Raw genomic sequence first — 25,095 nt, 5'->3', positions numbered from 1 at the left:
CCATGCCTTAGAGACTTTGGGTCATTAGGATGCTCCTTTCTATAGGGGAACCCTGGGCATCCCAGAGCAACCACAGGGGATGAGAAACATGTGCCCAAGTGCATTTTACAGCAACTCCAATAAAGGGTCCACAAAAGGCTTTTTCTGGCTCCTAAGAACCTAAACCTTTGATTCCCACTATGGTGCAGGAGGCTATGAATGGCTTGGTTTCTTCCCTCCTGTAGGAGGCAGAGTCATCTACTAATGTTGGGGTTTTGCGACAGTTCTAACCTAGCTAGAGTTCATGGCACTGAAGACCCCCAAATGTCTCCTGGAATGTCCCCACAGCACTTGCCAGGGCAGGGCAGTGAGCTCAGTGGTCCTTAAACTCTGGGTAGTAATGATTCTCAAGTATGGCTTCAATATTTCAGGAGCTTAGGTGGCCCCATAATCGTATGAACAGGCACCTGCATAAAACAAAAGTATGAAGACTTGTGCGGGATGTTTGCCACCTCTGCTTTATTTACCCAGCATCCTCCTTCTGTCTCTTTTTCCTGCTGACAGAACTCCCTTCTTGGGGGAAATTGCTCCTTTCCCAAAACTGTCCCAGGGTTCCCGGGGCCAGGCCAATCATTTGACTCTCTCTCTCTTCCAACCACTGGGACAGACCATGACCCAGGCTGGAGCAGTCAGAATTTTTCTCTGGGATTTTACTTACTGATGCAGCCAGACACAGCCCTTGCCTCCTGGGTCCTATGTCCTGGTGCTAGAACCTGTGATATGAAGCACTTTTGAAGCAGGAGGAAACAAAGCTGACATTCAGGAGGGAGCTGACACAAGAAAAGGAGGTTCTGGGAGTTCTCTGGTGACCTAGTGGTTAGGATTTTGAAATTTCACTGCCTGAATTCGATCCCCAGTCAGGAAACTGAATTCCTGTAAGCTGAGTGTGGCCAAAAAAATAAAAGGAGGTTCTATTCCTCTAAGGCAACTGTGATTTCAACGTCAGTGCCATCCTTTGGACACATATCTATATGTAGCTTTAAATTTTACTCCATTAAAATTTATTTTCTCCCTATAAAAGTAAACCATGTTTATTAAGGACAATTTAGGCAAAACAGAAATGAATTCTACTTCCACCACCACAGGAAAACATCAACCACACCATTGTAGTATTTTTCCTTCCAGTTTTTTTTTTTTTTTTCTGTGCTCATTTTCTTTTTTTTTAAAGAAGTCTTGAGCTTTTACGAAAGATGGGTTTTGTCACTTAGAGTTTTTGTCACTTACAGCTATCATGCAGGACTGAACCTGATGGCCTGGGGCAGTGTGGTCTCTAAGTAAAGGCAGGTAGGTATGTATCTTTTGTAGCAAGTTTTCTCTTGCTCCCATAGGGCACTAGTCTCTCCACCTTGGTACAGAAATAGAAAGCTTCCTGTTTCCCCATAGCTGAGAACTAAATGATACAATTTGGTTTTGGGGTTCACCCAAGAAAATGGAAAGAGCTTCTTTTCTTTAAAGCAAAAACACATCATCCAAGCTCTTTCTGCTTTTCCACATCATTCCCAACTTCAGTAATAATTAAGTACCTAATAAACTGCTGTTGATTTCCAGCCCTAAGAGTTTAGGTTTAATCACTTTCTGGACTGGCTGGTCCCACGAGGTGGGGTACTGACAAATGAAGACATGACAAAAAGAATCATTTTTGAATTAAAGACCAACAAGCTAATGCAACAAGCAACAGTTTATTTATAAAAAAAAAAAAAAAAGGAAAAGAAAAAAAGAACAAAAAAGAAAACTTTTTTTACTACATCTTAAAGATTAAGTAAAAATACCTGTATTAATATATATGTATATACATACTGCATATATATATATACATATGATATAATATTAAAATTACATGCTTCTCAGGACAGAAGAATTAGGACATGTTCCCTTATTTCAATTTAAAACTCCATCACAATTCAAAAATCACTGCAAGAAAACTTGCTTCCTTTATTTTCTTTTTGCGACTTCAAGTACAGGAAGTTTTCAAACCAGGATCTAAATGTGGAGAACCGTCTGCTATGCACGACAACAAACTGCCACAAATCATGAGTCGGGGTCTTCTGAACTCTCACACAGGTCTTGGCTCCCTATGACCGTGTCAACCTTCTACCTGAGACGACAGGGGATGAAGAAGCATGACAGCCTGCAGGTTCCACGTGATCGTTCACACTGACGTTGAAACAGAAGCAAACACGGACATGTCTTGTAGTAACAACACTGGCCATGAAACTGCTCTAGAGGAGGTTTCTTTCTCCCCTTTCCTTGCCAAAGGAAACACAAAAGTTTCCAAAAAAAAAAAAAAAACACCAAAAACCCTCGGGTGAAGCACCTCTGGCGATGATCAGCATACAGCAAGAGACAGAGAGGGAGTGTTTCTTTCTCGACAGCTTCGGGCTGACTTGGATGATTTCAAACACACCCTCTTCTGCAAAAGGCACTCACATATTGTCTGTTTATAAATCATACAGTGGGATTCCTTACATGGGAGTTTTTCCTACAAATATAAAAGAGATAAGCTGAGGACATGATATAGCAAAGAAAAGAGTATAAGAAATACACATCTTGGATAAATGTGCACTTTTTTTTTTTTTTAAAGGACATTTAATATAACAGTTTAAAAAAATGTCATTGAAAAGTTAGGAATTCCAATAAAATTATCATTAAGAAGCAAGGTACTAGAGTATGAGAGGTGGAGGGTGGCTAGCTTTTCAAATGGCCAAAGGTTTAAAGGATAGGGTCTGCTCTTGAACTAGAAAGACCATTCATTCACACATTAGGGAATGTGTGAGAGGAGGGAGGTAGTGGCAGAGAAATAGGTGAGGCGGGGAGGGAGGGGGCGTCCTTCAGGATGTGGGCGTAGGAAGGAACGCGCCAGAATCTCTGGTGGGAAAGATGGGCTGTGTCCCCCTTGCCCCTGCAGTTGGAAGAGACCCTGCCCAAGCCAAAGGCTGCCCTCACCGGGACACGACCGAGCTAATGGAATTGTAAGACGTGCCACTGTTGCAGCTTGAGGCGTAGGCCTCCTGGCCGTTGCCGTCGAGGTTGATTTTGAACACAGAGGACGCCTTCAGCAGGAAGTCCGCTGCGTCCCGACGCCCCAGCTCCCGCAGTTTGGACATGAGAATGCCGACAGTGCTCTCGGGGTAGGAAGTCCATTCCCGGAGCAGGGCGTGGACTGGGCTCGGGAGGAACTCCTTGGGAGACCCGTTATTGGTGTTGTACTTGGCCACAAGGTCGGGGAGGCCCAAGTTCATGGCAAGGAGGCACCAGTCCTTCCCCATGGGGTCGGGCGGGTCCAGCAGGCGACTGAGTTTCCTCCGGGTCAGGAGGTTCAGATCTGATGCGTGGATGTCCATGCCCAGGCTGGCCTGCGAGTAGACGTCGTGACAGCCGAAGCACATGATACTGCTAAAGCTCTCCTTGTACCCGCCCATGGTGTTGGTCAGTGAGGTCTCCTTGAGAGTCTGCGCCCGGAAGAAGTCCCGTGGCTGGTAGATCATGACGGGCTCGTGGTGCTCTCGTAGCTGCTGGGGGCTCAGGTAGTGCTTCACCGTCAGCAGCCCGGGCAGCGTGGTGGCCATGACGTTCTCGATGGTGCTGCACACCGAGTCCAGCAGGAAGCAGCACTTGATCTTCTCCGTCTCCAGTCCACGCACCTGGACCTCAATGCCCTGGCCGTGGTTGACCAGGAGCACCAGCAGCTCGGCCCCGCGATTGGCGATCTTGCAGCCGTTCACCCATAGGCGAATGTCCGCGTCCCCCTCGGTGCTCTGCTGGTGGATCCACCGGCACAGGTTCACCTGCACCTTGTGGAAGATGCCGCATGGGAAGGGGGTGAGGTGCTCCACCGGGACGATGCGCACGCCGCCGTAGACCCGCGCCTCGTCCTCCTCCTCCGTCCAGGAGCGGTGCAGGCTGTCAGTCTTGATCAGGGCAGGGATGTCCACCATGGTCCCGCTGCTCAGGTCCCGCGCGCAGATGTCCATGGCATCCAGGATCTGCAGCAGCTCCTCCACGTCGCTGTCGGGCACCAGGCGCTGGACGTCCTCCATGGTGTAGCGGCCACGGTAATGGTGCAGGGCCCGTGGGGTGTCCACAGAGAGCAGCTTCCCCAGAACGTTGGTGCACAGCCAGCGGGGATCCAGGAGCAGCACGTCCTGGACAGTCTCGCTCTGCATGATGTTGATCTGTCCGAGGGGACAAGGGGAAGTCATGCATTAGGAACATAGAGGGCCAGATAACCCCGCTGCTCAAACCACTAAGGGGCCTGAGCAGGGATGAAATCTGTGCAGATGCTATAAGGAACGACCCAGGACATTCATATGGAGGGGTCTCAAAATCAATACTCAGCCAAGAAATACCAGCTTGGCAATGTCATAAGGGAGATTCTGAAAAGACTACCTTTGACTCTTATTATAAAAGGCCAATGCAATAAGAGAGGGAGAGACAGAAGCCAAATGCAATGGGTGATTTTTGACTGGATTCTGAATTCCAAAATAAATACACAAATGAATAAAATTAGCTGTAAAAGAAAATACCGGGACAAGTGGCAAATACTTGAAAGAGGACTATAAATTCAACCATAGTATTATATCAATGTTGTGTTTCCAGGATATGATAATCAATTATATTATGGTTATGTGAGAGAATGCCCTCCTTAGCAGATGCGAGCTAAATTATTCAGAGGTGAAAGGTCATGATGTTTGCAAAGCAAATAAATAAACAGAAGAGAGACAAAGTAAATTTAGCAAAGCGTAAACAGCTAGTTAAATTAGGTTTGGAGGATATGAGGATACATCCTACTGTTCTTGCAACTTCTCTGAAGGCTTGAAATTTTTCAAAAAAGATTCAGAATGTTATATTAGACTGTTCTGGAAAGATATGTTACCACAGTGGTTGCCCCTGGAGGGGAAAGGGAGGAATGAGACGAGAGGTGATGGCCAAAGGGAACTTCAGCTTTTCCTGTCATATTCATTTCTTTAAAAAGCAGAAGTTAGAAAAAAAAATGACACACACACACACAAACAGAAGCAATTTTCTCCTTGTTGGCACTTACCCCTCCTTCCCTGCCTCTCTGTCCTGGGTTAGTTCTACAAAGATCAGTGATCTCACATGGAGGCTGAGACCTGTTTGCACTGGGAGTACTTTTCTCCCCATGAAAAGTGAAAGAGAGTATTAGTTACTCAGTCATGTCCAACTCTTTGCAACCCCATAGACTATATCCTCTGTCCTTGTAATTCTCCAGACAAGAATACTGGAGTGGGTAGCCATTCCCTTCTCCAGGGGATCTTCCTGACCCAGGGATCAAACCTAGGCCTCCTGGGTTGCAGGCAGATTCTTTACCATCTGAGTCACCAGGGAAGCCCCCACTTTTCTCCCCGTAGTCTTAAGTCTTTGAGATGCCCTCTGTTCAAACTTGAGACATTTCTGGAATGCAGAACAGTGTCTTTTAGTTTTTAATAAGGCATTTGGTAGAATGGGCTTCCCTGATTCCTCAGTTGGTAAAGAATCCGCCCGCAATACAGGAGACCCTGGTTCAATTCCTGGGTTGGGAAGATCCCCTGGAGAAGGGATAGGCTACCCACTTCAGTATTCTGACCTAGAGAATTCCGTGGACTATCCATGGGGTTGCAAACACTTGGACACAACTGAGCGACTTTCACTTTCACTTTGGTAGAATACTGTCTGCAGTTTAGTCCTAGACATAACTATCTCCTCAGGGTCACAGAAGACAGACAGATACACTGTGCCTTATTGGAGGCGACTAAGGAGACAGATGACTGAGTGCAGTGTGCGATCCTGAGCCAGAAAAAGACAGAACAACTGATGAAATCTGAGTAAGAACCTTAGATTATTTTCTAGAAAGCAGAACAGTACTGGAGAGGGGCTGGCAGCCAGAGTAGGGCATCCTGATTCAGATTTCCCTTCTTTTCTTTTTACCTTCATTTACTTATTAAAGTCTCAAGAGCAAGGAGAGATGAATTGCTGAACTGACCAGCTAAAAAGTTGCTGGTCAAATGCCAGAAGGCAAGAGAATACATTATTAAAAAGAGTGAGCTTATTATTGTGGTTAAAATATATACGTTTATATCTAGCACTATAAGGTAAGCTTTGGTCCTTCATTTTTCCCATCCTTGGAGGCAATCATTTAAAGTACCGCTGGAGGGGCTAGTGGATTTAGCCTGTAGTTTCATGGAGATTCAAAGACTGACACAATAACTGCTTGAGGCTCTAGGTTTTTAGGATCACTGGCTTCTTGATTTAATTAGAATTTCAAGCCTATATGATCCATGGCCAAGGGCCCAATGTGGCCCCTGAGAATGGGGAGGCAAACTTCTTGTTTGTAAAATTCTCTGAACTGCTTCTGGGTTTTCATGTTCAGAACTGTTCTTCTTGTTCCAGACTAGCTTATACTGTTTCCTGATTTCACAAGATGGAAGAATGTGAAGGCTACGCCCCCTTTAGAGGGACAGGCAGCATATGAAGCAATTAGAACGGACTTCCCAAACTACATCCCAGTGCTGAATGTAACACAACCAGAAACAGAGATTTCTATTTCTTGATCATTTCTGGGGACCACTGCTTGGCACATCTTAGTGTCTCCAGATGTCATCTCCCTGAGGACACATCACTGCCATTTCTTGACTGTCTGTGAACCCACTAGGTCTGTGTGTAGCTGACATGCCTCATGGAGAGCAGTCATCTGAGTTGCAGGAATCACAGCTAAGCACCAGGTGCTATGGGGAGAGGGAGGAGAGGCCCAGTCACCCAGGGTAGTGGGAATTCTGCCCTCAAACTTAGAGAAGCCAGAAAACGAACCAACCAAAGCAAAGCGAAAAAAGAAAAAAAAAAGACAACAACAAATAAACAGCACTTTTAAGGTGGACAGGAGAGCAGAGGATCACAGTTCAGGAAATCACTCGAGCCTTCCTGTGAGGCATCAGAGGCAATGCGCAGTTGCCACTCTGCCCCTCCAGCTCATCCCACCTTCAGATGCTGGAAATGCATCCCGGGGGGCTCCTCCCAGATCCCTGCCAGGCTGGAGCTCTCACCTCGCCAGCACTGTGGAGCTGCTGGGCGATGTGCCGGAGGTCTGCCTCGCTGGCCAGCGGGTTCAACTGGTCCTGTACGTCGTACATGAACTGCTGCAGTGACATCAGCTGGTTGGGGCCATTGAGCTTCCTCCAGGAGGGCAAAGTGGAGATGATCTTTTCACATAGGTGAGTCATTGGAGGGCAGACCTAGAACATGCAGGATGGGCAGGTCAATGTTCTGCTGTGGGGACTCAGGGGGAGCTGGGATTAAAAATGACGCTGCTCACAGCTGCACTGCTGCATGGAATTATTTGGGTGCACTCATGCTTTTTTGGCTAAGTACTGGGGCAGGTCTTTTTTTTTAAATTTGAACAACACTAATAGCTTTATTTAACAAACACTGAATGACTACTATGGGCAAAGCACTGTGTTAGGTGCCTGGGGCAGTTCTTTTTTCAGACTGGCCTTTAAGCAGAATCTATTTCATAAATCTACAAGTTTACAGAGGCTTTCACTTCTGTTCATGTTAGACAGATGGTGAGGCTTTGCAGTAATGGTTCTGGAACTGTGGACTCCATGACCTAAGGTGCACCAACTTCTGATGTCCCCCCACCCCCTTGTAGTGAGGGTTTCAGCCAGGGGATGACCACTTTATGAACAAAGAGACAGGAAAAGAGAGTTAAGTATCATTATATCAACATTAGATGGGTTTTTACCAGTAAATTAGGTATCGTTGAGGATTACTGTTGAGATGTACATGTGTGCTAAGTCACTTCAGTCGTGTCCGACTCTCTGTGACCCTATGAACTGAAGCCTGTCAGGCTCCTCTGTCCATGGGATTCTCCAGGCAAGAATACTGGAGTGGGTTGTGTGCCCACCTCCAGGGGATCTTCCCAACCCAGGGATTGAACCTGTGTCTGTTATGTCTCCTACATTGGCAGGTGGGTCTTTACCATTAGAGCCAATTTGATTAATTCTTGGTAATTGGCTTGTAATGAGCTTTTCATCTCTTAACTTGGTTAAATAAATCAGTCTGTGTTACAGACTCATATAATCAACACATCTTCCTAATTAAACCTCCTATGCTTTTGAACTGTGGTGTTGGAGAAGACTCTTGAGAGTCCCTTGGACTGCAAGGAGATCCAACCAGTCCATTCTGAAAGAGATCAGCCCTGGGATTTCTTTGGAAGGAATGATGCTAAAGCTGAAACTCCAGTACTTTGGCCACCTCATGCAAAGAGTTGACTCATTGGAAAAGACTCTGATGCTAGGAGGGACTGGGGGCAGGAGGAGAAGGGGATGACAGAGGATGAGATGGCTGGATGGCATCACTGACTCGATGGAAGTGAGTCTGAGTGAACTCTGAGTTGGTGATGGACAGGGAGGCCTGGCGTGCTGCGATTCATGGGGTTGCAAAGAGTCGGACACGACTGAGCGACTGAACTGAACTGAACTGAACAAGCCATACACTGCACTGCATCATTTGTTGGGCAGTCCCTTTTTCAATCACATTTTTATGCCTGTTAAATTCAACAACGTTCCCAGGGCTAAAAGCAGTGGGTTTGGTGAGTTCCATCTGCCTGATTTCAGGAGCTATGGGGTGCAGGGACGTGGAGCAGATATATGCCACACCTCAGCTCAAAACGCTGCAGGGAGCACAGGCCCTTGTCCCACCTGGTGGGCAGGCGCTGAGCCCTCCACAGACCACTGTTCCTGATCACCACCCACTGGGTTCTGTGACCAAGTTCTCTGAGGCCCTCCAGGGTTACTCCCTGCCCACTGAGTGCTGTAGTGCGGTCCCTTTCAGAAAGTCGGGGTCAGGCTTCATGAGAGAGGAGAGAGTTCCTGAAAATTCCTAAAGCACGTCTGGAACTGGAGCCTGGTGTTGTAAACAGGTCACTTCCATCAGGTAAACAGTAACTTATAACTGAAGAGGGCCTCTACCAGGCAGGGGGTAAGAGCCGTATCCTTGTTACACTGGAGCTTAGACAAAAAAACAGTCCCCAGAGCAGTTTTTTTTTTCTTTTTTAGCATTTTCCATTAGAACATTTGCTCATTTCAGATAGCTTTTTGAATATTATGGATAGTAATCTTTCATATGCCAGAAGCATTGAGAATATTTTTTTCCCCAATCCATGTCACCTTTTAACTTCATTTATGGAATTTATTTGCCAGAAAAAACTTTTTAAACTTTTATGTTGTCCAATGAATTTGAACAAAATATTGGTGTATTTTCTTTGAAAACTTCTGAGGTTCTCTGTCTTGGTTTAAAAGGTTTCTTGAACACTCTCAAGGTATTTTAAAAATAAATTCTCTTGCATTTCCATTCAAGATACTGCTTTTTACATTTAAACGCTTTAATCTGCCTACAGTTTATTTTGGGGCTGCGTAGTGAATAGGAGTTTAACCTTATTTCCTTCCAGGCAAATAGCCAGTTGTGCCAGGTCATTTATTAAATTTCCCCATTAAAGTTAAATAACATCTCTGTCTTCTATTAAATTTCTGCAGATGTTCTGAACTATTTCTACCCTCACTAATCTATTCCATTTATTTACTGATTGCAGAGCCTTTATGTTCACTTATTCTTCTATTGAAATGTTAAGACAAAAATCCCATGTCCTCAATCCCATTCAGATGCTAATGAGAACTGTACAAAGTTTATATAACTTGGGAAAATGAAACACTTCCTAAGATCTTGCCATCTAAGCACACCATCTCATTCCACTTGGTCATCTATTATTTCTTCAGTGAATTTTGTTGGTGACAGTTTTTCCACTTTTCTGCATTTCCCAAATATTTCACAATATGTTTACTCACTTTTGAATTGCTTTTGTAATTTTTAGGAAGCAATTTTACTCTTAAACAAACCACTAAAACTCAGAATTTCATACACTCTAAGGTAGTCTGTCTTGCCCATAATAACTCTTCATCTCGAGGCCATCTCCTCATTTCTCTACTCTTGCTCACCCTAGAACAACAGGATAAAAATGTGGCCATGTAGATACCTTGTACTGGGTCCCCTGAAAACCAGACCAAACCACGAGAACCATACAAAGAGGCACAAAGAGGTCCAACTCCTTGGCCACTGGATGGTCTGGCTGAAGGTTGGGTCCAGCCCTCCCCAGGTATACTCACCGAAACAATCTGGCTCCGTATTTCTTGCAGGTGATTTCGAAGCACCTTCATGTCCTTAGAGCCAGAAGCCCCGGCATCCAGAACAAAGAGCTTATTTGAAATGTGAAGATCATTCCCAAACCTAAGGGAAGAGCAGTGGCCTCCTGAGAGTGACGCAGTCTCCCCAGCTGTTTCCACAGACTGGTCCAAAGAGCTGGTGGGGGGCAAGGAAGGGCTGGTGGCCTTGCGGAGACACACTCCCACCTGCTGTTGGCTGGACTCTGTAATGTTACCCTGGTGTGGAGGCCTGGGGACACCACCTGCTCCAGGTGCAGACAGGTGCCCCAGGTTCCACAAAACTGGGGAACACAGCTTCCCTCGACACAGGAAAGGGGAGGCCTAATGAACTCACTTGACCAGGCAGAAGAGATGCTGTGGAAGCTGATGGAGTGAGAACAGAGGGATGAGCATGAAACAACACCTTAGACCTAAAGTATTAATTAGTAGGTCACCAGAAACTATAACAACATTGTTAATCGGCTACACTCCAATACAAAATAAAATGTTCAAAAAAAAGTATGAGTAGAAGCCTTATTTTTCATATCAGGAAGATAATAGGTAAGTGTGAGTTGATAAACCAAGAATTCAAATTACTAGTATATTAAGTAGAGCTGTAGGTTCAAAATTTTGGGGGGGAATAGACACTAAGTAAAAATAGATACTTTTACGCTGTGATTCTAAGCACATCCATATTCCTCAGTGAAACAAAAAAGCTTTCCAAGAATACTGGACATAAAATGCACTCTGATATTTTCTATCATGTTCCTCTTACCTACATTCTACTGCAGGCCTCTGAAATGAAGTTTATGATCCACTAGCAGGTTGCAACTTACATTCTAAGAAATACTGATTGACATCCTCATACACAAAAAAGAGAAATATGCGAGGTGACTGATATGTTAATTAATGAGATGGAGAGAATCCTTTCACATTGTATATATATATATATTGAATCACTACTTTGTATAGTTTAAATAGCTTACAATTTCACTTGTCAATTATATCTCAGTAAAGCTGAAAAAAAAAAAAGCATAAAACAGCTAAAAAGAGTTACCTCTGGGCAGTGGTACTCCAAGGCTGCTGATTTTTATCCTGTGCCTTTTACTTCTGTTTCATTTGTTATTATGTGTATTGGTGGCTTTGGTAACAACGAAACATACAATAAAAATTTCGGCCCAGCCAAAGGGACCTTTCAGGTCTTTCATTCCTCCCTCTGGGTCACCTGATTTCAGCTGCATTGCCTGAAGATACAGCAGCCACCTTACCTGTTCCTGATCTCTTTCAGCAACGAGGTGTCTTTGTCATATCCAAATTCGCCTCCAGCTGAACGAGGAAGGTTCACGATGTCGGCATGGGTGGCCACCAGGACAACCCGGAGTGGGTTCTTCAGCTTGCCGCCAAAGGCTGAGGGCAGAAAGCGAGCCATTTCACACCTGCCCAGGTGTGGAGAACAAACCTCCACCCTGCCCAGGTGAGGTGGGGTGCTCGGCCTCAGGTCTGGGCTGCCTCGCTAGGTGGACAAGACTGGTACATTTTGCGTGCAGACTTGCAAACCTATGCTTGCTAATCGGAGTGACCTACAAGGTCACTAGAAAGTCTAGGCCTGGCCAAAGATGGAATGAGCCTATTTCCTGGGCCTCAAGGAAGGCTGCTCAGAAGTGGACAAGAAGTGACCACAGAACATGTCGCAGCTTCTCAGATCTTCCTCCAAGTAGGCCTTGTTTGCATGGTGAGGGGAGATCTAACCTCTGGCTGGGGGATGCCCTTTCTAAGACCAGAGCCAGCTGCTGAATGCAGCACAGCACAGAAATGGCTCAGAAGGGAAACTCCTGCAGTTCACATCAGCAGAGAGCCTCTCACTTATGGCAGTGTTTAAAATGAAAACATGAGAAAGGAGGGGGCAAAAGTGGAGGTACCCTGAAGGGAATTAGCCCAATTTATTTTGCTGTTATATGCTTTTCAAGAAAAGAATTGACTGCTGAGTTTTACATTTCACCAGGGAAGGCTGCCTCTTTTTTGTGTATGAAAAGAACAAAATAAGTCTGTCCATGCTGTCTTTTCCTCTAAGAATAAGGCTAAGATACTACATTCAGTTAACATGGGTCCCTTTCTTTCATTTTTGATGGATGAAGGGGAGCTTGTTCTGTTTATTAATTATGTGCCCATTAGATAAAGGCACAGCAGCTGTCAGATGAGGTGTCCCACTTTGCACCTAACAGAAATGACCACAGCTCAGAAATACAGAAAGAAAGCGAGAAATGATTCTCAAGGAATTGTTCAGAACTGAGTCTTTGTGGCAGAAACACGCAGTCATGAAACAACTCCTTGCAGAACAAAACCAATAGCTAAGCCTTAGGAAGCTTCCTGAGTGGAAATCTCCTGATAGGAAGGAGGAATAAGGGTGGCTTGCTGGCCACAAGCTGATAGATCTGGGTGTGAGCGGGAAGCAAGGTCAGGAGGAAGGGCCATCTGCCCCCCGGCGTCACGGCTCACCTATCGGTTCTTCCACTGGGACAAGAGACTTCAGGAAACTAAGCCAGAAAATCACTTGATTCAGCTGAATCTCATAGGGCTCTTCTAGACTGAAAACGATGACATGGATGGACGTGGGATCGTTTGCAGCAAAATAGTCATAACAGCAGAAGTAGACAGGATTTCCAGAGAACTCCCAAACACTAAAGTCACCAATGCCTACAGAGAAAAAGGAAAAGAAAGATTATGATTGTGAAACACCACCAAATTTCAATCACAATCTTTCTCAGCACTTTAGGGTTTATGAAGAGGGACAGTGACATCCACTGCATTCATCTGTTTATTTATGCATCTACTTAAGCAGAGATCTATATATGGAATATTTACATATCCCTATATTTTCTGTCTATGTCTGTTTCTATCCCACGCCTTGTATCTATACATCTATTGGTGGCTTAGGCGGTAAAGAATCTGCTTGCCATGCAGGAGAACTTGGTTCAATCCCTGGGTCAGGAAGATCTCCTGGAGAAGAAAATGGCAGCCTACTCTAGTATTCTTGCCTGGAGAATCCCATGGACACAGGAGCCTGGCGGGTCCATTGGGTTGCAAAGAAGTGGAGATGCCTGAGTGACTAACGCTACTACTACAATAAACCTACTTGTATCTGTCATCTGCTTTTCCATTTTCCTTAACACTTCCATTATCATATTTGTATCATTATTATATGTGTATCTCTATCACATCTACTTGTAACACCCCAGAGTGGTACAAACACACACACACACCCCCTACACGTGTGTGTATGTGCATGCCTGTAAGCATACATGGAAAGGTGTATGTGTACAAATACTTTGTTTTCTACCCCCCAACACTGGAATCTTCACTATGAAATGTGATCTTAATTTTGGTTATACAGTGACTAAATTCGCCTCTATGGCTAAGGGAGCAACCTGTTTTCGATGGCCACTGTACATAGGTGTAAGATGCAATAACTGATGAGCGGCTTGGCACATGAAGGATGTAAGAGGAACTGTGAGGAGATTGGGTCCGAAAGGCCAACCACACTTGGGGAGGCAGTGGAAGGGTCAGGCTAGGGAGGAAGTGTGTGTGTGTGGGTGTGTGTGTGTGTGTGTTAGGGGTGTGGTTGCTTTCCCACACAGGGGCTGTGGTGTGGCTGGTTGTCCTGTAAATGTCATGGGTGAGATTCTGACCTGGAGTTTCTAGGGCACCCAGAACCTCCTCATGATCGTCCAGACACCTGGACACCACAAGGTCAGTGGCACCCACCAAATGGCCTCTGGGAAGTCAGGCAGGACCACTTAAGTTATAGGATTTCAGGCTCCTTTTTCCTAATTTTTCCCCTTAGTGTTTACTCTGTGCCAGAAAGTCTGCAGTTGAGACATTCTGGAAGATCCTTAGGGTTTTTCTAGAGCCCAGCACTCCTGGGGAGCATGACCCTCTAAGTCTGGCAGCTAAGACCTCAGTGGGAATAGTTTTGGGAACACAGAAATTGGCCCTTTGGGCCTGCAGAGTGCTGGGAGCCAGACACGGGAAGGGGGTGAGACCAGGGGAGGAGGCGGGGTGAGGGTGTGGGTGGTGGGTGCTGAGCACACACTTCTCTCCCTATGCGGCGGGGTCAGCTGTGCTCCCTGGAACTCAGACAACACTCACCTTTTAAGGGAGCAAAATGCATATGAACTTTATTTCCTTAGGGTCCCTGGCCCAGTAGCAGCATTGCCAGGAGATGCCCCAGATGGGCTGAATCAGAGGCTTAGGGGCAGGGCCTGGCAGTCTGTTTCCAGTGGTTCCAGGGGATGTGTGTGTATGCTGGAGTTTAAGAACCGCTGCTTTAGGTAAACACCCTGAGTATTCTATTTTTCACTGGGTTTAGTATATAAAAGGGCTTTCATGAAGATGCCCCCAATTTCTTCTGAGTTCCTCTCCCTCAGACCTTTAATAGACACCAGCTCATAAAATCCTCACAGTTAAGGGAACTCAGCCTCAGAGAAACTGCTCTATCCCTGTTCTGAATGGACTGCATCTCAGCAAGGTTTGTGTTCCTGCTGGGGGCCCTGGGAGCTCTGGGGAGAGCCAGCACTTGGGTTTCAAGTTGGGTATACCAACTGCTAATGGGACTGTATTTTATGAGGTTAAAAAATGCACTAATTTACTCAACAGACTCAAAAGACTGCTGAGTAAAGTCTTTTTAAAAAATTTACTCAAAGTCTTTGAATTTGAGTCTTTAAATTTATTCCAAAGAGTAAACATACTCTTTACTCAAAAGACTCTTTATTTTTACCCAAAAGACTCTTTACTTTTACTCAAAAGACTCTTCACTTTTACTCAAAAGACTCTTGAGAGTCTCTTGGACTGCAAGGAGATCAAACCAGTCAATCCTAAAGAAAACCAATCCTGAATACTCACTGGATGCTGAAGCTGAAGCTCCAATACTTCGGCCACTTGATGCAAATAGCCGACTCATTGGAAAAGACCCTCATGCTGGGAAGTACTGAGGGCAGGAGGAGAACGGGGCTCAGAGGATTAGACAGTTGGATGGCATCACAGACTCAATGGACATGAGTTTAAGCCAAGCTCTGGGAGAAGGTGAAGGACAGGGAAGCCTGGCATGCTGCAGTCCATGGGCTGGCAAACAGTCGGACACGACTGAGAGACTGAACAACAACTTAACAGTCATTTGTTAAGCATCTACTGTGTTTAGTTTTACTTTTGGGATATTAACCAGCTGTGCCTCAGCCCTGGGTCACTCCTACGCTGGCCCTTTCTCCACCCTTCATGCTCGCCGGGACAGGTTCCCTGCTGGAAACTCTTTCGTTTGGGGAGGGTGAGCCATACCGTTCAAATAGGCATTCTGGATGTCGATTGCCTTCGTGGACTGGTCATCGGTGGCGCAGTGCAGATGGTGGGACGGGGCCCCGAACACCTCCAGCACCCCCTTGGTGAGGCCCGGCTCAAACATCATGCTGCGGCTCCTGACGCTCACGTTCTCACAGCCCGGGTACAGGTTGTTGATGCTCACGGACACTGTGGGCCAGAGAACAGGCACGTTAGATCTTGCCTGCTCTGTCCCTCCCAGCCTCCGCCCTCTGTCTCCCCATCCCCTCAGGCCAGGGTGTGTGTGTGTGTGTCCCTCGCATATGCTGGGCAGCAACGTTTCCCAGGGACATTGTGCTGATTCTGTTTGCTCCACCTCTTGTATCCTTTCCTGTGCTGCTCTGTGCACTGAGAGGCCGACCAGATGGACTGCCTCTCCCAGGCTTGCTCGCCATTTGCCTCCAGTTAGGGTCCGCTGATGGGAGGCACTGGAGAAGAAGGTTGATGCCCATGTCCCCTTGCACTGCCTGCTGCTTTTCTGATGCCAGTTGTGTCTCTGACTCTAGACTTCCCTGAGCAGCTTCTCCCCTGGAGCTCCAGCTTTCCCAGGATTGTGACTTCTTCCTCTTGCCCTTTCTGCCCCAGGGGTGGTAACTAACCTGGCCTCTGGGTGCTTCACCCTCTCTTTTATGTTCCTGTGAATTGTGTCTGTGACTTGAACCTTTCATTAAATCCCCACCAGGAGCCTGACTGATACAGGTGAGATGAGTATCACTCTGGCACATGAGAAGTTAGATCGAATGAAAAATGATCTTAGATGGTAGCAGGCCAGAGCATTAATTAATGCTGACTCACACAGTGAGAAAGCTATTGCTTTAAAAGATCCCCTTGAAAGTTTTTAAATTGCTTTAGCAGCAAGTCTCAGTTTGTGGCATTAAGTCTTTAGCATGTCTTCAATCCTTGCTAATCTTCCCTTTTTATAAGGAGGGAGTGGGTAACAGTATATGAGCTTCCCTGGCGGCTCAGATGGTAAAGAAACTGCCTGCAATGCAGGAGACCTGGGTTTGATCTCTGGGTTGGGAAGATCCTCTGGAGAAGGGAACGGCTACCCATTGTGGTCTGGAGAATTCCATGGACAGAGTAGCTTGACAGACTACAGTCCATGGGGTTGCAAAGAGTTGGACACGACTGGGAGACTTTCACTTTCAACAGTATATAGCTAGGTTTTCATCACATCACTGTTCACTGTATCTATTTTTATTTACTGGTAGCAGTGGTATTGGTTTTCTATTCATGGAAAGGACATGAAGGATTTCATTTTCAAATCTATATATTTTAGTAAATAAAAAGAACCAGTTTTAAAGATGTTATCATGAATAATAATGGTAGAACTTTGTGAGAGATCAGTTGAATAACACAGTTGGGTCCCCTGGGCCACGGGCAGAGCCCTGTGTGTCCTCAGCCTGACTGCTCGCTGGCTTGCTTGTCTCTCCAACAGATCTCCAACAGTATGGTGAAGGCTAGGACTTGGGTGGGCACATCTGGGGGCTCTGAGAGTGCATCTGGGAGGGGCTCAGTGAACTAAATCATACTATACAGTTAGTACCTTTGCTTCCGAGTTGATAGTGACAGACACTGCAAGGTCATTACACCTGGGCCACCTGACTTTTAAAACTGGTGATCCAAACACAAAGATAACCCTTGTTGAAAGACCAAACATTTTAGACAGAGGACATAGACAATAGGAATTTTCAAGAGGTTTGAGGGGGAGGAGGATAAAATTGGAGCTCAAAGGCTGGGTCAGGTACAAGGGAGGAAGAAGGGGCAATAAGATGGGAAGAATTATTCATATATATGTTCTCTGCCCTACAATCTTCCCCCAGCCCTGGTATAAAAGGGGGAAACTTGGCAAACAGAAAGGTAAAGACCAATACTCTAGGCCAACAAGATAGTGTATTTCTTTAGAGATTGTTAGTCCAAGTCTGAGAAAAGCCATGTGACTTCCATAAGAATGGGTGTGTCCATTTTCCTGTGCTTCAAAACCTGTGTCTGGGACGGCCACTGTCAGGAAGAAGTTTTGTCTTAGTAGCACTGTGGAGAAGGCAATGGCACCCCACTCCAGTACTCTTGCCTGGAAAATCCCATGGATGGAGGAGCCTGGTGGGCTGCGGTCCCTGGGGTCGCTAAGAGTCGGACACGACTGAGCGACTTCACTTTCACTTTTCACTTTCATGCACTGGAGAAGGAAATGGCAACCCACTCCAGTGTTCTTGCCTGGAGAATCCCAGGGACGGAGCCTGGTGGGCTGCCAACTATGGGGTCGCACAGGGTCGGACACGACTGAGCAGCAGCAGCAGCACCAGCAGCAATGGGGGCTTGCCGAGGGAGAACAGACCAGAGTCGGTAAATGACAGGCACCCCTGTACCTCACTGACAGTTTTTGTTGGGAGGATGAAAATCAGGACATTGTTGTACACGGTATTATTAAAGAACTACCTTACAGGGAAACAATAAAACCACGAGGGAAAATCACTTCTCGGCCTTTTGGCTAAGATCAAGTGTAAATCACGAGGAAAGCATTTTTGCTAACCACTGACCTCTAGTGGTAAAAAGTGGAAGGCCCCGATGGAGAAGCCACTTTAGCACCCAGGTCAGAAGAGACTTCCTGCAAACACTGCTCTCTGGTAAGCAGGCAACAGCCTTCTGCAGTGCTCTTTCTGGACATTCACTCCTCCGCTGGCACCAGGGGCTTCCTTCCTACCGCAGAATCACTGTTCAACAGCTGTGGCACAAAGGCAGTGTGTGCGGCAGTCATGTGCCGTGAGCGGCTGTACCAGGTCCCCCACGCCATGCTATCCTGTCTCCTGGCTGATGGCTCAGCCTCTAGCTCCAGCATAATGCAAAAGGCAAGTTTCTAAAAGCCCACAATCTTCCTGGCGCCTGAATGACGTAAATGTGCTCATGCAGGCATCTGTCCCAGGGAAAGGAGGAAGGCCTGACCATTCTAGCAGAAATCAGGGGTGTCCAGAGCTGGGGTGCAGCTGAGCCTGGCTGCAACAGACCTCCTTCCCTGAAGACCATGCTCCAGAACAGCCTATCCTCATGCCTTACAAAGAAACGCTGCCCCGTCGCTTCTCCTAAGGTACGCAAGGCCCCCAGAGCCTGCTGCCCTCCCCAAGCCGGGTCCCCCCCAGTTGGCCCTCCTGGTGCTTCATATCTGTGCCATGCTGTTTTCCTGAGGACCCCCTTCTGTTTTGTGAGGGTCGGAAAGTGACTGTTAGGCTGCCTGGTGTGGGGCTGCAGGGGTCCAGGCTTCACGTGCTGCTGCTTCCTGCCTGCACTCTGCAGCCGGGGGCCTGCTGGCCCCGCACTGGGCAGGGCAGGAGAAGGGCCTGACACAGAGCCTCCTGCAGAAAACACAGCCTCCCAGCTCTTATCAGCCTCAGCAGGACTAGAATTAGCTGCGAGTGAATCGGCCTCAGCAGGACTAGAGTTAGCTGCGAGTGAATCTTGTCACCTCCAGGAACTGTCCATATGGACACTTCAGCCACCCTCAGAGCAGACCAGCCACCTGGGCACGAAGCCGGGTGGGCCTCTTCCGTCCTTGCCCAGGCCCTCTGGGAGGCTGCCTGGCCTTGGTCAGACAGATTTGGGATGAACTAGGAGTGACCTTAGCCCAAGGGTCACACACACCAATGCACTGCTGAAATGTCATTTCTGTCACAGGGAGAAATTTCAGACACAGATATGGGGAGTCTACTCCTGAGCTCTCCCTCCTGGAGTTAGGGGGCTGGGTGGGGGCAGGGCAAAATGCAGAGCCTGGGCCCCTTGATATGGTGCTACGCCCCTCATCTCAGCCACTAACTGGTTCCAGGTAGAAATGTGAATCCAGCATGGCCAGAGCTCCCAATTTTATTTTTTACAAGAAACCAAATAAATATCTAACTTTTTAGGTGAGGTGTCCTGATTTGCAAATGCTGGAAGTTAATTCAACTTTTCTCCTTCCCTTTCCTCATACTACAAAAATGCTGCAGCTTACCCAGCTGCTGACCTCTGACTTCACATCTCTGCACCCCGAGTTACTTTTCTCTGTGCTGATCGCAGTCAGGGACACTCATCTGATCCAGAGCACCTGTCGTCCTTGAGAGAATCTTGTGTAACTCAGCCCCATGACTCACGTCTCTCTAAGCTCTGGCTGGAAGATGCAGTGAGATTTGCCGATAATCTAGTCATCCTGAGGGGCTTCCCTGGTGGCTCAGATGGTAAAGAATCTGCCTGCAATGCAGGTTCGATCCCTGGGTTGGGAAGATCCCCTGGAGAAGGAAATGGCAACCCACTCCAGTATTCTTGCCGGGAGAATCCCATGGGCAGAGGAGCCTGGAAAGCTACAGTCCATGGGGTCACAAAGAGTTGGATATGACTGAGTGATAACTCCTTCTTTCACTTTAGCCATCCTGAGCTGTGTTTTATCAAGAATCTACTTCTGGATTCTTCCGGACATGGGAACTGATCAGAGGAAGAAGAATGGAGATCCGACTTCTGAGAAGTGAGGGTAGAGCTGTTCTCCCTCCTGGAGAGCCTGTATGTCACCTGAAGTATGCCCATGAGCTCCTGCAGCATAAGTGAAGTGAGAAAGTTGTTCAGTCGTGTCCAACTCTTTTCGACTTCACGGACTGTAAAGTCCATGGAATTCACCAGGCCAGAATACTGGAGTAGGTAGCCGTTCCCTTCTCCAGGGGATCTTCCCAACCCAAGAATCGAACCCGGGTCTCTTGCATTGCAGGTAGATTCTTTACCAGCTGAGCCACAAGGGATGCCCCCTGCAGCATAAATTCATATCTAATATGGCTAATGAAAATTCCAGATCATGGATCTGTAGAGATCCCATCTTTGTCTCTGCTCTTTGTCTGTTTCTCTCTGCCTCCCTCCCGCTGCACCTCCTAGCCTCAAGTCACTGAGAGTGGAGTGACCTTACCCACAGGAGGTGAGAATTGGCTCCTTCTAGGGGCAACCCCAGGAACTGCTAGAGAAGCTCACTTTGAACCTTAAGCAAACGTTGGCATGTCCATACAGAGGCTGAACTTAATGGTCAAATCTGGAAAACTACTGGCTTCTGAGAAGGTATAAACCTATCTTACATCCTGAAATTGAGCAAAGTTACAGTGGAAAATGGAAAATGTGAGCACAAATATGCCCCAAGTCAGATGGAGTTATAAGCGTTATTAACAAGCCCTGGCTCAGGAGCCAGACACTTCATGAACTGCCAGCTGTGTGACTCTAGGCAGTGTATCTGACCCCTCAAGGCTTCAGTAAAAGGGTGGAAAAAATGCCAATAAAGCTGTCACGTGGATTAAATGAGGTGTCAAACGTACCACATTTTGCCCCGTTCCTGGCACACGGTTAGTGCTCAGTTTGCACTAGCAGTATGCATTAGCAATATTATAATCATTCTAATTATATGTCCATTTTGGCCGTACTTCTTCCCCTAGTTCAAATCCTATTGCTGTGCTCAGAGCGAAAAAGTTGAAAGGGCATGAAGATCTCAGTCAATGGTCCCTCACCCTACTAATGCTGCCCAGACCTCCTTCCTCGTGGAGAGAGAAATTACATAGAAACAAAACTTTGAAACCCCTGTTTTCATTCTAGGTAACAGATATGACACTTTTGTATTATATACAGAAAGTGAATCCGAGGCACAGAGTTTCAAAAATGACATTGTTCAGAAAAGTCTGAAGGTCTATATTCCTATCTTTGAAAAACTTAATTCCCTTACTCTAAAAGGGGGGCGGGGTCAGGAAAAACAACACCCCAGACTGTTCAGCTTCCTCTTGGTCATCTCCGGTGTTTCTCCCTGGGAGGGACAGGTCACCCTGCAGTTCTGGGTGTGGGCCCACTGATAACTGTGTCTGTGGGAGGTGGGGGTAGATGGCAGCATCTGCTTTCCAACCAAGGTCCAGGTGAGCGGATGGACCAATTGAAAAACCATTAAGGAGACTTTCAAAACCACCACCCCACTTCCAGATACGCGTGGATGGGCCTCCCATGCACCCAGACTTGTTGCTCTGCGTTCTTGCATTCCTGGACGTGCGCACAGCATTCCAAGGAGTGTCAGGGGAGAGGACCCATCCTGGGAGCTGATATTCCATCTGTGCAACCTTGAATCTGTGTCAGTCTCAGTTCTTTGCGTCTTCAAGGGCAGAGTCCCTGAGCAGAATATGACACAGTTGTGCTGTTTTCCATGTCTGTGACTGTGGACTGTGAGTTCAGTGAGCCCCTTTCCTTGCTAGCATGGGGGCAGGGTGTACTTGCTGCCAAGAGTGAGGTGGACACAGGGCCAAGAGCCAGGGGGCCCACACCGTGAAGCCACCAAGGTGGCAGGAGTCAGTCAGCCTCGGGCCAAGTGCTCAAAACAAAGCCACCCTTCCTCCCGGCTTTGACTTTGGAAGCACCCAGTGGAGAGACAAGGGCTGGTGGGGTGCACGCATACCTGCCGGCTTGGAGGCCAGGGGTGAGGGTGGGAACCGGGTAGAGTTGGTGGAGGAGAGCCGGGGCCGGCGTCTTCGGAAGAAGCTCCTCAGCAGCCCACACTTGAGAGATTCCACCAGAGTGGTCTTCCCAGACCCCGAGTAGCCAAACAGCTTCAGCTTGATTCTTGGCTGCAGGTTCTGTGTGGGTCGCAGTTGCTGGATGAAGAGTCCTCGGTGTGTGTCCTGCATAGAGATGAAATGGGCCCTTAGTCAGGGAGAAGAGCAGGCTCTGAGCAAAACACACATGCTGATTCCCACAGTTCAAGAACCCAGCTGCTTGGGACTTCCCTGGGGGTCCATTGGTTAGGACTCTGTGCCCAGGTTTGATCCCTGGTCAGAGGAACTAAGATCCTGCAAGCTGTGCAGTGAGGGCAGAAGATAAACAAAAACATAAAACAGCCCCCAAAACAAACAAACAAAAGATCCCCAATGCATCCTTCTGGTCTGTGAGTTTTCTTTGCCTTTAAAAAAAAAAAAATGGAGGTAAAAGTAACCTTATTATAACATTAGTTTCAAATCAATGTAAATGATTTGATGTTTGTATCTATTGTGAAATGATCATCATGGTAAGTCTAGTTAACATCCATCACTACCCACAGTAAAAATATTTTTTTGTGATGCGAATATTAAAGATCTATTCTCATCAACTTTTGAATGTGCTGTAGAGTATTATTAACTCTAGTCAACAGCTGTGCATTATAGCCCCAAGGTTTATTTAATTTCTAACTGGAAGTCTGTACTTCAGGAGGTCTGCAATTTCTACTCACGTGGTAGATACCTCTTGTTCTGTCCCCATGGCATTAAAAATTTTTAAATGTAAAACAGATATAACATAGGCTCCCCAGGTGGCGCTAGTGGTAAAGAACCTGCTGCCAATGCAGGAGACATAAGAGATGCAGGTCTGAACCCTGGGTGGGGAAGATCCCCTGGAGAAGGACATGGCAGCTCACTCCAGTACTCCTGCCTGGAGAATCCCAGGGGCAGAGAAGCCTGGAGGGCTACAGTCCATAGGGTCACAAAGAGTCAGACACGACTGAAGCAACTTAGTACGCATGCAGACATAACATACAGTTCACCATTTTAACCATTTTAAAACAGACCTTTCGGCGGTTTTTACTACATGTACGACTATCACTGCTATTTGGTCCCAAAGCACTTTCACCTGCCCCACAAGGAAACTCTGTACCTATTGGTGGTTACTTCCCAGCCCTCCCTCTGCCCTGCCACTAGCAACTACCGATGTGCTCTGTCTCAGTGGATTTGCCCACTCCCATTGCACTTCGATGCATGATGAACTAGGTAGAACAATTCCTGGGAAGCAGTCTAGACTGGCCTGGGCACCTGCCCCTTCTGTGTGGAAGAGTCCTGCTCCTTGATGACATTCTGAAGGTACAAGGTGATGAGAAGAAGGGCGTCACAAGGAACTAAGTTAAATGCTGGGGAAGGGCCTGCAGGCCGTGATAACATTTCTGCTGTCTTCTTTCTCAGCCCTACAGGGAGAAGCAGAAGTCTCCCCAGCCCTGGATGATGCACAGATTCGTCAACAAACATTCATGGAGGACCTCCTGTGTGCTAGAACAGGAGGGTCTATACCAGCCCCAGATCCGCAGCTTTGAGGAGAGACAGACACATGAACAATGTGTTATCATATAAAACATGGGTGCTTTTGAAGAGATGGTGCTGGCGAGGAGCTCTGTACACCTGGAGAACCCACCTCAAAGGCTACATGGTGGAACGCTGGTCATGCCACGCTAGCTCCATCCTGGCCTCATGCACCCTCTTGGCTCTCAGCTCCCAGATGTGTAATAACAGCCTCTGGCTTGCAGCCTGAGGACGAGTCCGTCTCCCCTACCCACGATGACTCCCTATGCTTTAGCCTGTTAACTCCTTGCACCCTAGGAGACCTATCTTGCTTTGACCTCTCCCAGAAGTTTCCTCAGGGGCAGGCTCCAGCCCACACGTGGTTCTCCATCATGACCCCACTGGACTGGAGGGTAATCATGTGATACTTTTCCCCTCTAAAACAGAGGCCAACTTGAGGCCAGGACAGTATCCCCAGCACCCGGCTCACCTAGGATGGCCAATAAAGGGGTGCTGCATAAATGAGGTACTCAGAGTGACCCATGCAGGAGTGCCTCAGAGCTAAGGGTCTGCCTTTTTCTTTCAGTGCGATCGCAGGCCTGGCTGGGCCCCTGCTTCCAGACCTAAATGCTAGGAGGTGCTGATTTAATGCTCATCTCCTCCTCCTGAGCCATTGTTACATTTTCCACCAACAACCCAGGATGGGAGCCCTAGGGCACGCTCATGCCCTAGTAGCAAACTCACAACTCTCCTGCGTTCCTTCCTCCGTTTCCTCCTGGTAAACTCCAACCCATCTTTCTTGACACGGGGAACACCACCCAGGAGCTGGCATTTTGAAAATGGATGGTGGCAGTTTTATTTCCCAGCGCTGGGGGCATGCTGCTGGTGGGCGGTGGGTAGGTAGGTGCTGGGCTCCTGACATGTACACACAATGTTCTGAATGGGATGAATTCTCCCGAGTCTGCTTGACTTCTGAGTGTCTGCTAAGCATTTATATAAGAGAAAGACCTTGTTTGTGATCATCTGAACTTAGGACTTAACTGCATTTTAATATGACCCAGAGGGTTTTGAGAGGGTATGGCTTAATACATACTGATTTTCCCAAGAGTGCACCAATTGTATATGTTGGTGGAATTATACACACATTCTTTTCCGCTTAATCTTTCAGAAGCTCTGACCCCCACTTGTAAAATGTCAGCCTGTTGCTGCTGTTTTGAGTTGCTGTCCCTCCAACATCCATGGCATCTGTAGGTGTTTCATTCGGGGATTCTGTGGATGGGCCCAAGCATCTGTCAAGTTAACAATGTCTCCTCATCGCCTCTGCTGTGCAATTACATACTGAAACACATTCTATTATACCACATATATATTACTTTGATGTCTTTGTTATATTACAGTTAGGGCATTCTGTTGATCTTTTAAAATTACCTCAGTAGGTACACTGTTACCTT

General features: G+C 47.1%; 1 protein-coding gene across 6 annotated transcripts in view; it reads right to left on the bottom strand.

Annotated features, from left to right (window-relative positions):
* Positions 1-1,702: 1,702 nt before the first annotated feature.
* The window catches only part of DAPK1 (death associated protein kinase 1), a 211,172-nt gene continuing 187,779 nt past the window's right edge, over positions 1,703-25,095 (bottom strand). For 5 of the 6 annotated variants that reach the window (XM_025281989.3, XM_025281986.3, XM_025281987.3 and 2 more), the window contains exons 20-27: positions 22,024-22,246; positions 15,558-15,746; positions 12,726-12,923; positions 11,498-11,636; positions 10,194-10,314; positions 7,077-7,265; positions 2,983-4,211; positions 1,703-2,518 (exon numbers count right to left, since the gene is read on the bottom strand). In XM_025281989.3, the coding sequence (XP_025137774.2) occupies positions 2,485-2,518; positions 2,983-4,211; positions 7,077-7,265; positions 10,194-10,314; positions 11,498-11,636; positions 12,726-12,923; positions 15,558-15,746; positions 22,024-22,246 (2,322 nt within the window). In that variant the 3' untranslated portion in view covers positions 1,703-2,484. Of the gene's footprint in view, positions 4,212-7,076; positions 7,266-10,193; positions 10,315-11,497; positions 11,637-12,725; positions 12,924-15,557; positions 15,747-22,023; positions 22,247-25,095 lie in introns of all 6 variants that reach the window. The other variant, XM_006071719.4, reaches the window with a different exon arrangement.

This window comes from Bubalus bubalis, chromosome 3 (genome assembly GCF_019923935.1).
Source record: "Bubalus bubalis isolate 160015118507 breed Murrah chromosome 3, NDDB_SH_1, whole genome shotgun sequence".
NCBI lineage: Eukaryota > Metazoa > Chordata > Mammalia > Artiodactyla > Bovidae > Bubalus > Bubalus bubalis.
Note: the sequence above shows the minus strand (reverse complement) of the source record. Positions and strands in the feature narration are given on the sequence as shown.